Source organism: Myxine glutinosa, chromosome 1 (assembly GCF_964187855.1).
Source record: "Myxine glutinosa chromosome 1, kmMyxGlut1.1, whole genome shotgun sequence".
Classification (NCBI taxonomy): Eukaryota; Metazoa; Chordata; class Myxini; order Myxiniformes; family Myxinidae; genus Myxine; species Myxine glutinosa.
In genome coordinates this window covers 172,988,200-173,004,773 of record NC_136261.1, presented here as the reverse complement: position 1 = coordinate 173,004,773, position 16,574 = coordinate 172,988,200, and the positions used below count along the sequence as shown (strand labels likewise).

The 16,574-nt window shown below is 42.1% G+C and overlaps 1 protein-coding gene across 3 annotated transcripts in view; it reads right to left on the bottom strand.

Annotated features, from left to right (window-relative positions):
• LOC137431304 (HORMA domain-containing protein 1) overlaps window positions 1–16,574 on the bottom strand; it is a 182,176-nt gene that overhangs the window by 65,001 nt on the left and 100,601 nt on the right. For 2 of the 3 annotated variants that reach the window (XM_078780240.1, XM_078780250.1), the window contains one exon: window positions 801–864. In XM_078780240.1, coding sequence (XP_078636366.1) covers window positions 801–864 — 64 coding nt within the window. Of the gene's footprint in view, window positions 1–11; window positions 260–800; window positions 865–16,574 lie in introns of those variants that run through there. The other variant, XM_078780255.1, reaches the window with a different exon arrangement.

Genomic DNA, 16,574 nt, shown 5'->3' with positions numbered 1-16,574 from the left:
TTGTGTCCCACCAGTAAGTCTGCATCCTTCTTTTCCCGAAGCTCTTTCTTGTAGATGATATTCTGACGAACCGTACAACAGATCAGCTGGCTGCCATAGGGTGTGAATTCCATTTTCAGAGCTTCTGTAAGCTCCGTGGTCTTTTTCTTCAGTATAGGCCCAGACAGCCATTCACCATGGCTAACCTTCTGCTGAATCCACAGGAAAAGTACACTGCCAACACCCTTCTCCTTGTTGGCTTTCTGGAACCTATGTCAATGATTGACACTGTTCTAACATTTGTACTTTCTCAGGTGGACTTAAATTATCCAGAAAGTCGAGACGTGTCTTTGACAAAGCCATTTTTATCACACCAGCCACCCGACTTTATGATGTGTGATTTTTGTGTCAACGGTTTTAAAAAATACTACTAGCTAATTTCTGGCTAATTTCTCCACATAAACTAATCTGGCTGGAACCCAGAGTATCCCGGGAAGTGAATGCAATGACAGCACTTCCCCCAAACTCAATGGCTGTGTTCAATGTTTGTCTCGTCAAAAGGTCCATGTCCATGTGCATATGTGTGTCAGCTCTATTATGAGCCTTAGCCCATGTGTTAAAATAAATAAATAAAATAAAACAATTAACCGACAAGATGTCTCATCAGCCAATACAATTTGCTTGCAAAAAAAATCACTGACAAAAGTTTCATTTAACGCCTTTATCTGGGTCCCGATTAAGCAACACCAACTGTACCATGTATTTATAGTGAGTATAAAATTGGACAAATCCACCCTCAAAATATTTCTCAAGTACCTTACCAGTTTACAACATGACCAGCACCAGGAAATCTGACATCCTCTCGAAGAATTTTGATTGATAGATCTAAAAAAAAGAAAATGGTATTTCACATTTTTGGATTCCAATTTTGAACATCATCAAATTAATTGGAGAACACTGAAAACATTCATTCTCCTACAATGCATCTCCTCATTTACAATGACTAGTATACTAGCTTTGATGCATGGTATACTAGCTTTGAAATTATCCTGTTTTCATTTTTGAGGCTTATGAAAGCTGTGAACAAAAGAAGGCTTGAAGTCAATATATTGACACATTAGTGAAATCGGAGGTGAGAAAATAATGTAAAAATGCAGCACAGTGAATGGAATTGACAAAAAAGGGGAGAGGGGATCATAATGTGTTGAAAAGATCAGGGGTGGCAATGAATATAAAATTTGAAGAAGCAGAAGGACGAGCATGAGACAATCAAAACAGAAATCCACAATCTTTCATTCTGTCCATCATTTCACTTCTCGTAATGTTCCCATTTCCGGTTTTGAATTATTTTCCCCCCCACTCAAAACCTTACAATGCACACCCCAAGTACAACCACCAGTTTTCAACTCATTTCATCCATCAGTTCAGGAGTGCATAGAAGCAAAAAACAAAAACAAACAATCTAGGGAGGCACCTATCCCTTTATATGGAACGGTTTCTCTGTATGCAACTTTAACATGGGGACTGAAAATTCGTTTCTCGGATTCTACTGGACGAAATCGGCTGCAAATTTCAGAAATAAATGCTTTGTATGTCAAGGTAATCTCACTATAATTCACCAAATGTCCATCCGTCTGTTTGTCTGTCCGTCCGTTCGAAGGTACCGCAAAAACAGCTGAACCGATCCCAACGATATTTTGGGTGGGTAATCCTGGGATCTCCTGGAGTAAAATAGTGTATATTGTTTTTCAAATTTCACCTTTGGCCTTCAGCATTTTCAGGTTTGGACTCCTGCATAACGTTATTTTCCCGGGTGCCACAAAAACGGCTGCACCGATCGCTGCACAGCTGCACCTATCGGACTCAGTGACCTTGGACAAATACCTTTTATAAGGACATGGGTTGAATCCCTGCTTGAGAGAATGCCAACCCCCTCCCCGCCATCACGGTCGTCTCTCCAACTCACAATCCCACAAGATATGCGGAAAGGACGACCCAAAACCAATTATATTCTTTTTAATTCGTATATAAACATCATTAAAAGTAAATAATGACCTCAGCCAAAGTTCAAACAACGTGAGTTTAATCTCTACATGAGAGAATTCCACATAGCTATTTTGGCAGTGTATACGCTAACAGCTTTCTGTCTCCATTGATCTTGCCAAGTCCATAACACGGCCAATATGTCCAATGAATGACTTTCAAAACAAATTCCACCTACTTGCTTTCCAAAAACATATTCCAATGGCCTAGTTTTTGCTTTAAAATTAAATGTATATGTGTATACAGTATATATATATATATATATATATATATATATATATATATATATATATATATATATATATATATATATATATATATACATATATATATATATATACATATATATATATATATACATATATATATATATATACATATATATATATATATATATATATATATATATATATATATATATATATATATATATATATATATATTATATATATATTATATATATATATATACTGAAACGCAAAAGAAACTTACCACCTTTGAAACCTTTAAATATCAACAATAACACTGCGTGTAGTAAATGTGTGAACTTATTTGTGGACAATAGTGTCCTCGCTGTCAGACAAAACGGTCACGGATGGTCACTTGAACCTTCAATGGTCACTTCATAGCACAGCTGTTGAACAGCCGTTTTGACTGTCAGTGATTAGCCAAGGGGTACGGGATGATTTTAATGAGCTGCACGTGATGTCTTGATATTGGCTTTATAAAGGCCAGTGCAAAATGGGCATTTTGACCAAAAAATTTGACCATTTTGACCAACTTCAAAAAGACCGAAAACACAAAAGAAACTTACCACCTTTGAAACCTTTAAATATCAACAATAACACTGCGTATAGTAAATGTGTGAACTTATTTGTGGACAATAGTGTCCTCACTGTCAGAAAAAACGGTCATGGATGGTCACTTGAACCTTCAATGGTCACTTCATAGCACAGCTGTTGAACAGCCGTTTTGACTGTCAGTGATTAGCCAAGGGGTACGGGATGATTTTAATGAGCTGCACGTGATGTATTGATATTGGCTTTAAAAAGGCCAGTGCAAAATGGGCATTTTGACCGAAAAATTTGACCATTTTGACCATTTTGACCAACTTCAAAAAGACCGAAAACGCAAAAGAAATTTACCACTTGTTTGAAATGTAATAAAATTGTAACAGTTCAAAATAAAACAAACCAACAATTGCTAATTGAAACATTGGCATTTTATTGATGACATGTCAAGTTTTTGACCAAGATACACCATCTCATCAGTTTGTTCTACAGTACAGAACAGCACAGGGTGCAATGTCAGTCCCCTTTCAATAGCGTGTATGGCCACCATTGTTTTGGATACAGGCAGTGCATCATCGGCGTATACTGCCTATCAGTCTTTGGATGGATTGCTGCTGGATTCTGTCCCACTCAGTCCTCAATGTCTGAAGCAGCTCTGCCCGTGTCCTGGCCCTGCCAACTACGCGTCTCCCAAGCTCATCCCACAGGTGCTCTATGGGATTCAGGTCAGGGAAGAGCGCAGGCCACTGCATGGTGTTGATGTTCTCGCCTTGGAGAAATGCAGTGGTAAAGCGAGCAGCATGGGGACGAGCGTTGTCATGCTGAAAGGTTCTCAGTTCTGGGTGGTCTAGCAGGAATGGCAGCAGATGAGGTCGCAGGATGTTATCCACATACCGCTGGGCGTTAAGATTCCCATCCACAACCACCAGTGGCGTCCTGTACTGGCCTGAAATGGCTGCCCACACCATCACACTTGGGCCACCCCACCTGTTGGCTTGACACACGCAACAATCGGCATATCGCTCGCCAGTTCTTCTCCAGACACACTCACGCCCATCAGGACTGTCCACACAGAACCTTGACTCATCGCTGAAAGCGACCTCATTCCACTGCGCCAAGGTCCACCGCTGATGCTGCTGGCACCATCTCTGACGGTTGTGGCGATGGGCAACCGTCATCACAGGGCCTCTGTATGGTCTTCTGGCAGTCAGACCATAGTCATGCAGTCGTCTTCGTGCAGTATCATTGGAGATCCGTGGGTTTGCACGCCCCGGCGTTTCTGCCGCAGTGCGGGATGCTGGACGGAATCGATCCCGCAGGTGACTTCGGACCATCTGCCTGTCCTGCCTTGCAGTGGTGACTCTTGGCCTCCCTGATCGAGGTCTGTCATCTGCAGAGTTGTGGAGGGTGTCTCTGTCCACCAGGGCCGATATCGTCTGGTGTGAACAGCCAAGGCGACGTGCCACCTCACGGTAGCTCAGTCCACCTTGCAGCATGCCCAGGGCACGCTGCCGTTGATCCCTTGACAATCGTGGCATGTTGATTGAAATGCCCATTTTGCACTGGCCTTTTCAAAGCCAACATCAAGACATCACGTGCAGCTCATTAAAATCATCCCGTACCCCTTGGCTAATCACTGACAGTCAAAACGGCTGTTCAACAGCTGTGCTATGAAGTGACCATTGAAGGTTCAAGTGACCATGCGTGACCGTTTTGTTTGACAGTGAGGACACTATTGTCCACAAATAAGTTCACACATTTACTATACGCAGTGTTATTGTTGATATTTAAAGGTTTCAAAGGTGGTAAGTTTCTTTTGTGTTTTCGGCCTTTTTGAAGTTGGTCAAAATGGTCAAATTTTTCGGTCAAAATGCCCATTTTGCACTGGCCTTTTTAAAGCCAATATCAAGACATCACGTGCAGCTCATTAAAATCATCCCGTACCTCTTGGCTAATCACTGACAGTCAAAACGGCTGTTCAACAGCTGTGCTATGAAGTGACCATTGAAGGTTCAAGTGACCATCCATGACCGTTTTGTCTGACAGTGAGGACACTATTGTCCACAAATAAGTTCACACATTTACTACACGCAGTGTTATTGTTGATATTCAAAAGGTTTCAAAGGTGGTAAGTTTCTTTTGCGTTTCAGTATATATATATATATATCTATCTATAATTCCATTAATCTCTGTGTGTATGTGTGTATGTGTGTTTGTATGTGTGTATGTGTGTATGTGTGTATGTTTGTCTGTGACCGCTGTTTCTCGACAACTACCGGTCCGATATACTTGAAACTTGCCAGGTATATTGCTGGGGACCCGAGGATGTGCCTTTTCAAGGTTTGAAATTAATCGGACAAGTAGTTACCGAGCTATGGCGATTTCTTTACCAAACACCGCAAGCCGTTCGCTTTGGACCAAACCATTTCATGTAAATAGAGGGGGGGGTTCTGTGGTCGTTGCGAATGGACCAAACCATTCATGTAAATAGAGGGGGGGGTTCTGTGGTCGTTACTGCCACGTGGTTTCAAAGTTTTTTTTTGTTGTTGTTGTTTGCACGCATGTTTTTTTGCACCCACGTACGGGCACGCCCTAGGATGTTTACACACACACACCCCTACACAAATTTTTTTTTTTTTTTTTTTTGGCAAGGAACGGGCACCCACGTACGGGCACGTCCTAGCTTATATATAGTACGGGCATGCCCTAGTATAATAAAAGGCAATGTCTGTTTGTGGTGTCGTTAGGTAGACAAATCCATATGCACCTACTTTGAGGTCTTAATGGTGCACAACTAGGGGTAGTTTTATATGGGGAATCCAATGGCAGTCTTTAAAATTACTGAAATCGCACCCCCCGAGCTGGAACTCAAAAAAAAAAGAAAAAAGGCAGGACCACGAAATATTTGACCTTTCTAGAAGGGTCAAATTTTTTTACCCTTTTTCTATTGGACAATTTAAATAGTCTCCGCCTCCCTAAGGTCTCCGCCCCTCCTAATAATCCTATATAAGCCATGGCCTTACTTCAACATTCATTTTAATAGCGAACGTTTTCACCACGTTTCTTCATTATTATTATTATTCCTATTTCTCTGATTTATTCCCAGAGGAACCAGAGCTGATGAAATCCGTGCTTGCCTGAAGTCATCATTCTTGTGGCACCATGTCAAGACCATGACCATGTGAACAAACATGAGAGCACGTGTTTTTGGTGATCAGCTTTCTGCTCAGTTTGCTCAGAATCTGCTACAGCTTCGAGAGGGGCGAGTAACTGTAATTGCTGATGGTACCATAAATCCAGCTGCGATCAGCACTGTGGTCATTTCAGTCATCGATTTGATAGGAAAGGTGTTCCCAAACTTACAGCACCATTATCAAAATCACAAATGGTTGCGCGAGAGGGCAATTCTGGCACCAAAAAACACCACAGTCAATGCAGTAAACGAGCAACTCTTGCAAGCAATACCTGGAGACTCACATACATACAAATCTGTTGACACTGTTGTTGATCAATCTGAAGTTGTAAATTACCCCACTGAATTTCTTAATTCGCCAGAACCACCTGGCCTGCCTCCTCATCGGCTTGAACTTAAAGTAGGAACACCAATAATGCTGCTTCGCAATTTGGATCAGCCTCGACTGTGCAATGGCACAAGACTTGTGGTCAAGAAATTAATGCCCCATGTTATTGAGGCCACTATTCTCACTGGTAGTGGCAAAGGTGAGGACGTCTTCATTCCTCGCATTCCTCTCATACCATCTGACCTACCCTTTCAAATCAAAAGACTTCAGTTTCCTGTCAGGGTCAGTTTCGCCATGTCTATCAACAAATCACAAGGGCAAACATTAACAGTGGCAGGATTGCATCTGGAAGAGTCTTGCTTTTCTCATGGTCAGCTATATGTAGGCTGTTCCAGAGTTGGAAGCCCCTGCATCTTTTTGTTTACACTCCAACTGCAACGACTCACAACATCGTCGACACTGAAGTGCTGAAGTGAAATTGCCCGTCATAAGTGGGGCTAAATTATCCAAAATGTCCTATAGATATACAGGTCAATTGCGAAATAAGCTATGACTAATAAGCAGTTGCGGACCATCAGTCTACCAGGTGGTTCTATTAGAGTGTGGCTGGACTGCGAGTCTGGCAAGCTTTTAATTCTAAAAAAAAGGTCACAATACTCAATAACGGTATCTTGTCAAGGTGGGTGCACCTCGCCATAAAGGTGCCAAATGCCTACAGGAGTAAACCTGGAATAAAAAAATCCGAGTGGCTGTTGGGAACCCACTCATAACCCAAATTCCCACGAAACCTCCCGAGCGAAGCCGGGTACTTCTGCGAGTATATATATATATATATATATATATATATATATATATATATATATATATATATATATATATATATATATATATATATATACAGTATATATTTATCACCTCTCTTACCAAGGCCCTTCTCCCCCGATTACTCAGTTTAGCCGGGCCGCCAGCTCTAGGAAGAGTCTGGTTGTTCCAAACTTCTTCCATTTAAGAATTATGGAGGCCACTGTGCTCTTGCGAACCTTCAATGCAGCAGAAATTTTTTTGTAGGCTTCCCCATATCTGTGCCTCGACACAATCCTGTCTCTGAGCTCTGCAGGCAGTTCCTTCGACCTCATGGCTTGGTTTTTGCTCCGATATGCATCGTCAGCTGTGAGACCTTATATAGACAGGTGTGTGCCTTTCCAAAGCATGTCCAATCAATTGAATTTACCACAGGTGGACTCCAATCAAGGTGTAGAAACATCTCAAAGATGATCAAGAGAAATGGGAGGCACCTGAGCTAAATTTCAAGTGTCATAGCAAAGGGTCTGAATACTTATGTCAATGTGATATTTCAGTTTTTTCTTTTTAATAAATTTGCAAAACTTTCTAAAATCCTGTTTTCTCTTTGTCATTATGGGGTATTGAATGAAGATTGATGAGGGAAAAAATGAATTTAAACGATTTCAGCATAAGGCTGCAACATAACAAAATGTGAAAAAAGTGAAGGGGTCTGAATACTTTCTGAATGCACTGTATATATACTAGCTGAATGCACCGGGCGTTGCCCGGGTTCTTTTTGAATGAATTTAATCTTCTGTACATAGGTCTGACGCGAGCCCAGTATCAGTTAGTGCTCAACGATTCCTTGTTCTTTTTAAGCATGTGTTGCAAAAAGAGAATTTTGAAAGCATGTGTTGCAATCAGTCAGATATTCCTATTAAGTGCATAAGTTGTACTTCAAGATAATTTTGGAAGAAGATTTATTGCGAAATGGGCCCAGCCCGGCCGAGGCAGCCTCAACTGGCCTCGCCACCTAGCCTATAACCTTCCCGGGGCCCGTCCCGACATTTTTTGATTCTGAGGTTTCCTCCTATCTTTCACCGTTCAGGAGATTAGCGCGTGCAAACAAACAAACAAACAAACAAACAAAAACTTTCTTTTATATAAATAGAAGATAGAAGACATAGATATATATATATATATATATATATATATATATATATATATATATATATATATATATATATATATATACACATATATATATATATATACAGTATATATATTTACAGACTTGGCATTTAATATGGAATATTTTTTTTGTGGGGGTGAACTTACTTTTCAAGATGTCTTAGAACAAAAAGTTCATTGGAATTATGTTTAAATTATTCTAGATTTGTTAATGTGACCTTTAAAAGAAACAAAAACCACATTTGACATTTTGAAACAAATAAATTGATCCTTGAAAGTGATGTAAACTGATATCGAACTCAATTCATGGACAGTACTGTGTTAAACTTCTGTACGTTTTCCAGAAGTATCTCTTTATTTTGCACATTAGCCAAAAATTTTTTAAACAAAAACAAAAGTTAAATTACGACTGGGATTACGGACAGTAAAATTACAGTTCAGTACTTCGTGTAACCCCCACGAGCATTCAGGAGAGCAGGTACACGTTGAGGCATGCTGTTCACGAGATTTGCCAAGGTTTGGACAGGAATCGCTTGCCATGCAGTGACAATAGCCTGCTGCAATTCACGCACAGAGGTCGGCTGCTGGTCCAAGTGGTCGATTTGACGCGTTATTTCTGCCCACAAGTTCTCTGTCGGATTCATATCCGGGGACATGGCAGGCCACTCCATATGCTCTACACCACGGTCAGCAAGAAAGTGTTGGATCATGCGAGCACGATGAGGCCGTGCATTGTCATCTGGGAAGACAAAGTTTCCTCGAAAGGCTGCACAAGCAAATGGAAGCAATGTTTCTTCCAGAATGGCCCTGTACTTGAACTGGTTCAGGTTTCCATTCAGAACAACCAGGTCAGTTTTGCCCCCTGCATGAAAAGCAGCCCAAACGGTCACCCCACCACCTCCAGCTTGGACTCTTGGCACTATACAATCTTTGTTGTAGGCTTCATGCACTTGTCTGCGCACTCGGACGTGGCCATCTTGACGATAGACCAGAAATCTAGACTCGTCACTGAAGGTCACGTGATTCCAGTGTCCTGGCTGCCATTGACGGTGCTCTCTGGCCCACTGCAATCGGTGCTGGCTGTGTTGTCTCGTCAGGCGTGGCTTTCTCAGGGGACGCCTGGCACGATAGCCTGCTTGAACCAGTCGTTGGTTGACTACCCTTCTGGATACAGGCACATTTGTCAGTTGCTGCCACTCAGCCCTAAGCCGATTAGCTGACTTGGTACGGCCATTGCAGACTAACTGGTTCAGCTGGCGATCATCCCTCCTTGTGGTTCTGCGGGGACGTCCTGGCCTCGGTATTGGAGTAGGGACACCCCTCTGAGCATTTCGTTTCAGGATCTTTGACACCTGACCTTGAGTGATGCCATACTGCCGAGCAATAGCACGCTGTTTCATGCCGTAATTTCGTAAAGCCACCACTCCATGACAAACAGCATTGTCGAGTTGACAGACCATCTCCAGAGGAAGCGGCAATAACTTTTGGAGACGTGCTGTACATGTTTTCCACTAATACAGAACGCAACAACCCTTGTATACCCGATTGTGAAGCCAATCGTCAAATGTACCTGTCCTTACATTTTGTCACGCCACCTGTGATATAATCCTGTTGTTGACTTCTTGCTGCGACAGACAATCAGTGACATGGTTCTTTTAACAAATAAATCACCAAAGTGTAAAAGAAACACCAGATTGATATACTGAGTTAAGAAAGTAAACCCAAGTCAAGAAAGAAAAAAAAATTCCATATTAAATGCCAAGTCTGTATATATATTTATATATATATATATATATATATATATACTAGCAGAAGTACCCGGCATTGCCAGGCGGGGGAGGGGAGGGGGAAGGGGAGGGGAGGGGAATGGGGGGGAGGGGATGGGGGGGAGGGGAGAAGAGGGGGAGAGGGGAGAAGAGGAGGGAGGGGAGAAGAGGGGGGGAGGAGAAGAGGGGAGGGGAGGAGAGGGGGGAGGGTGATGGGGAGGGGGAGGGGTGAGGGCAGGGAGGGGAAGGGGAGGGGAGGGAGGGGAAGGGGAGGGGAGGGAGGGGGAAGGGGAGGGGAGGGGGAGGGGAGAAGAGGGGAGGAGGGGAGAAGAGGGGGGAGGGGAGAAGAGGGGGGAGGAGAGAAGAGGGGGAGGGGAGGAGAGGGGGAGAGTGATGGGGGAGGGAGGGGGAGGGGGGAGTGGGGGGGAGGGGAGGGGGAGGGGGAAGGGGAGGGGAGGGGGAGGGGGAGGGGAGGGGGAAGAAGAGGGGATGGGAACGGAGGGGAGGAGAGGGGGGATGGGGGGAGGGGAGAAGAGGGGGGGGAGTACCCGGCATTCCGTGTATAAACGTGAGGGAGAAGAGGGGGGAGTGGGAGGGGGGAGGGGAGGAGAGGAGGGGAGGGGAAGGGGGAGGGCGCGCGAATCATCGAATCAGCGCGCTGCTCTGCCACCGATTCAGATTCTGTGTATAATATTCCTCGCTGAAAAAAAATATGGATCTAAAGATGAAAGAAATAAAAACCTATGTGATGTGAATGGCAATGTTCCTCGCTGAAATGTGAAAAAACGCAATCGCGCGGCAGGGAACATCACGTGATCGCTCTGAGCGATCGATTGCAACTCTGCGTCGTGTCGTGGGCGTGGCCAACGTGGCCTCATGCCCCCAGGTGATTGGCTAACTCGAGCTCGAGAGAGCCATAATGCGCTACGTTATGGCAAAAAATATGGATCTAAAGATGAAAGGGAAAAAAACCTATGTGGTGTGAATGGCAATATTCCTCGCTGAAATGTGAAAAAACGGAATCGCTTTTCGCTCTGAAATACGTGCGAATGCGTAACTGAGTTAATGGCGGCAAGGAACATCATGTGATCGCTCTGAGCGAATCAGCGCGCTGCTCTGCCATTCTGGTCATAATATGCCTCGCTGAAATGCGCTGAGGTAAAAATATGGTTTAAAAATATTATGAAATAAATTTTTAGGTCAACCATGTTCTTCCCAGGCTCAATGGCCATGTTTGTGCCAAATATCAAGTACGTGAGCCTCTCCGTTTAGGAGTCTACCGGTAACATTACACACACACACACACACACACACACACACAAACTGTGTTATATATATATATATATATATATATATATATATATATATATATATATATATATATATATATATATATATATATATATATATATATATATATATATATATATACATACACACACTCACTTTATGCCCCTTCAATACACTTGTGGAATTGTAAAGATATAGGGAGGCAAGTTATTGCCCCCAGAAAATCCATAAAATAAACAATGTGATTTCATTAGGATGATTATCTCTTTTGTCAAGGCTGATGGAATACAAAGATTTGATGTGCTGAGTTACAAGCAGCCATTAATTAATAGTAAGAAATTGTGAGTAACCTTGGGATTCCATTTTTGATAAAACTTATATGAGGACAAAGCTATTTATGGATATGAGCTTCATAAAAAATGTGGGAGTACAAAATTTGCCAAATTTGTAAGAGATCTTGCACGGATTTACCAGAGTACTTTGCTCACGGATTTTTGATCTATATATAAACTTGAATTTTATCAGCATATATATTGTGTTGTATGTATGTGTATTAGGCGTAGATGATATGGGAAAAAAGATTAGTACAGAAAATCTTGCTGAAATTGATACCGAAAATGTAACACCAGACTTTAACGAATATTGATTTTTATAAAACAATGAATCTATAAATGAATGTGATAGGGATAATATCCTCAATTTGTATTAATTAATTAATTGTGGGTAAAGGAATTAATTTATTGCAGTGGATTGTTAACAGCAGCCTGAAATGTCAGAGTGTGCATCCATAGAATTAGAAATCCCAGATTTTAAAAATTTGGTAGAGGTCTTATGTGGAAGAATACTTTCTTGGTAGATAAAAAGGTACTGCATGTTGGCAGCCACTTCTGTGGCCATTTAGGCCAAACAAATTGGGAGAAACTGTAATTGAATACCTAATTTACAGATGAGTATTTGGAAAGTAAAAAGGGAATTTATTGATTTGGGAGACATTTTTCGAAGGTTTATTAAAGTGTTACAATATGTCAGTTGGCAAGGAAAACTATTGGATGAAAATTAGATCTGTTTATAAAATGAATTTGTTGACCCTTTGAAGTTAATTCCTCGAATTGTTGTTTAACTAGCATTTTGAGTTCAAATTGGAAATAGTGGTGGCTTGCTTGAAAGCCATGGCGACGGTGTGTTTGAATAAAATAGCAAACAACACAATGACGGTCAATGAGGAAACAAATGAGGAAATAAATGAGGAAACAAATGTGGAACCAAAAGAGGAAGACTTTTATGATGACATGAATACCGAGATTAAAAGATTGAATCAAGTAATGTTGCAAATGAGTACAGTAGAGTTAAGATAATGGCATAACGAAAATGTTATGAATTGTGTCAGTTTTACAAGATCAGTGAACTCATATCACCACAAGTTACACACCATGAAAATTAAAGTGATGTAGGGTATCATTTGAAGATCACTTACTTGTAGTTAACACTATAGAATCAATTACTCATGTTAAAAAAAAAAAGTGGGGAGGAACTATGCTAATTAATACATTATGCATAGTTTGTTTGTTTGCAAAATTTGTTGGGAATTAGATATTCCTGTTTGTGATTTTAATCATATATACTCATTAATAATGCATTTATTTTCTTTGAGTAGTGTTAAAATAACTGCATGAGTTTAATTTTTCAAACTATATTAACCTGAAAGCAATTGTAAATGCTTTTCTTAGTTTAGTAGTATAAAATACATACCTGATTTGGATATTATTCGTGTGAAGCATATAAATGAATATAGCTTTTTGAATGTTTTAAGGAAAACAACAAATTGTTAAATGTGAAGCTGTTATAAGATATACATGATTAGTTAAAACATGGTAATTTCATGTCAAGATGTACCCTATCTGATCCAGTGTGTGTGGAAAGCAGATACAGATGTGGCTGAGTAGAGGATAAGACCAGATCACATCTCAAATGGAGTGATAACGGCAGTGGGAAGAAGTTCGAGAAAGAAAATTTGTGGCTGAAAATGAAGTTAATCTTGGCATACACCCTCCTTCTCAAAGAATGATGAAGACTTTGGGATGTCACTCAAGCTTTTGGGTCTCACTATCTGCCATGATCTTTCTTGGGAAAACCACATTTCCAAGCTGGCCTCCAAAGCCAGTCGCCGACTGGGCATCCTCCGTCGTGCGAAGTCCTTCCTCGGCACACCTGAGCTCCTCACCACATACAAGGCTTTCATCCGCAGCTCAATGGAATACTGTTCTCCCCTATGGGCTGGTGCTCCTGCCTCACACCTGGCTCGGCTTCACGCTGTTGAATCCAAAGCTTTCAAAATCATTGGAATCTCCCGCGATGAAGCTATCTCTGAGGGCCTTTCACTCACTCACCGCAGGCAGGTAGGTGGCCTTTCTGTCTTCTACCGACTCCTCTCCGGCCTTGCTCCCCCAGCTCTCTCTGTGCTCTGTCCCCCAAATATTCCTACAGGTCGCACAAGATCTGCCAGCAACCCTCTGATGGTTAAACTGCCGAAATCTCGGCTCTCTGCTCACCTTCACTCTTTCATTCCTCTTTTCTCCCGCCTGTGGAACAAACTCCCACACTCCCTTCAATCCCTCTCCTCCCTCCAGGTCTTTAAAACAGCTGTTCACCACCATCTCTTATCTTCCCCGATCCATAACCTTGATCTTTTCTACCCCCACTAATTCACCCCAGATCCACCTTGTTTGAAATTCCAACTTCTTTCCTGGAAATCCTGGCAGTGTCCATATGTTTATACCTCTCCCACCCCCCCCCCCCCTTCACATGCCTCCCCCCCTTCACATGCCTCCCCCCCAAAGCCCTCTCCCTCCCACAGATCTCTCGATGTCTCCATGTCTCTCGGTCCCTGCTCTCAAATGTTGTGTTTGTGTCCTTCCCCCTCTCTCCCCATCTTGTCTACCGCTCCCGATGTTATTTGTTTTATGTGTCTGTTTGTCTTTCTGTGTGATTAATGTTCGCTCTTTCACGAGCCTCGATCTTGTATACAAAAAAAAAAAAAAAAAAAAAAAAAGACATTCTCCTTTGCAAGATTGGAGACGGATGCTTACCTTCACCAAGGAAAATTTATGTGACCATTTGCCTGGATCACACTGCAACGTATGGAAGAAAGGCGATCACTTACTTTTGTTCGAATGCCTCGAACATTCATCACGTCAGCAATTGCGGGATGACGACATCTTACCTGCAACTTTTACTGGATGCGGTGACGTGTGTCATTTATCCACCAACTTCCGGGGCACCAGCGTGGAGCTGTAAGTGGACGACTGTGCTTCTTCCTCTACAATGGCTGTGCACGATTCTGCTGGTTGCTCCTGGTATGGACCATGGACAACTTGAACACCATGGTCCTAACATCGTTGTGGATGCATCTGGCATCTCTGTTCCATATCTTGCTGGTCAATCAACATCACATCAATACTTGCTGCCCACTCATGATGAGTGAGGAGGCAAGTCAACTACAACTGGACGAAGGCCTTGTTCAAATCTACTATGGCTCACAGCAAGAGTGGCAAGGATGCTACATGCAGAGCAGGGTCAGTTTATGACTCCACCCAGCTATCACAACAGCGGAAACCCTACACGAAATAGTGTAGGTGCTATGAAGACATCAGAAGAAAATGTTTCATACTTGAATTTCAAACACAAGTGATCAGCCTCTTCTTTCCAAACAGAAAGTCAACATTTGTTTTGAAGCAAAACGTATTGCCAAATGTTGCAGATGCTTTATTATTTTAAAATGGTAAATTAAAATTGTTGTGTCTTGGTAAAGGTGAAGTGTTGTTTGCAGAGATATTTGTGATGCAAATGAAATGAACTGAATTATCAACATGGAAAGAGTCAACGAACAAAGAAATGTTTTGTGACCAGATTCTTCCAGGATGACGGTGTATGCCTTATGTATTGAAAATTGGATTAGCAAATTTGTGGTTTGAGTATTTTGCAATTGATGTTTAGATTAATGGTTAATATAAACCAAAATAAAAAATGAGGGATTGTGGAATTGTAAAGATATAGGGAGGCAAGTTATTGCCCACTGTTAAAATTAGTATTAAAAGCAGAATGTGCTTTAAAGGTTCGCAGCGTGAGCAATGCATTGGAAATGGAACCAAAACGATAAGGGGCCATCTGGAAGGTAGAACCTTTGTCCTTTAGTGAAAGGCTCAGGGCAAAGTGTTGACTTAGCCCGGGTTTGAATGCAAGAAGTCAACTGACAGAGATTAAATTGTCAAAAAGGGTTGACCTTTTCGGCCCAAACAGTGACCCTGTTCTCTTCTTTCCGTGATAGTTATCTTTTGTAAAGCTTTTAGTGGCTCCAAAATAGAAACCAGATGGGCTTTGGTGCCAAGAAGACTGGAGTCAACCAAGCTCTGTGTTGACCTCGAAATTCCAATCGACTGACATCAAAGCAGCTGAGATCTACTTAAGAGAACGCTCCAAGGCTGCGAGGAGAGGGAAGAAGAGAGAGAGAAGTCTTCAACCAAACGACGCGTCATATCTTGGTTATATTTTGTGTAAAAGTTCTCTCTGCAATTCGGAATAAATCTCGATCTGAATTGAACGAGTCTGAGTTCCTTTGAGTCTGAGCCTCGTCTTGAGAAATCTCTTTTAAGGGTTCAGTTAAAAGTTCCCTATCACACTACATGGCCAAAAGTATGTGGACACCCGTTCTAATTAGTGGATTCGGCTATTTCAGCCACACCCATTGCTGACGGGTATATATAATTAAGCACACAGCCATGCAATCTCCATAGACAAACATTGGCAGTAGAATGGGCCATACTGAAGAGCTCAGTGACTTTCAACGTGGCACCGTCATAGGATGCCACCTTTCCAACAAGTCAGTTCGTCAAATTTCTGCCCTGGTAGAGATGCTCCGGTCAACTGTAAGTGCTTTTATTGTGAAGTGGAAACGTCTAGGAGCAACAACAGCTCAGCCGCAAAGTGTTAGGCCACACAAACTCACAGAAAGGGACTGCCGAGTGCTGACGCGCGTAGCACGTAAAAATCATCTGTCCTCGGGTGCAACACTCACTACCAAGTTCCAAACTGCCTCTGGAAGCAACGTCAGCACACAAACTGTTCATCGGGAGCTTCATGAAATGGGTTTCCATGACCGAGCAGCCGCACGCAAGCCTAAGATCACCATGCGCAATGCCAAGCGTCGGCTGGTG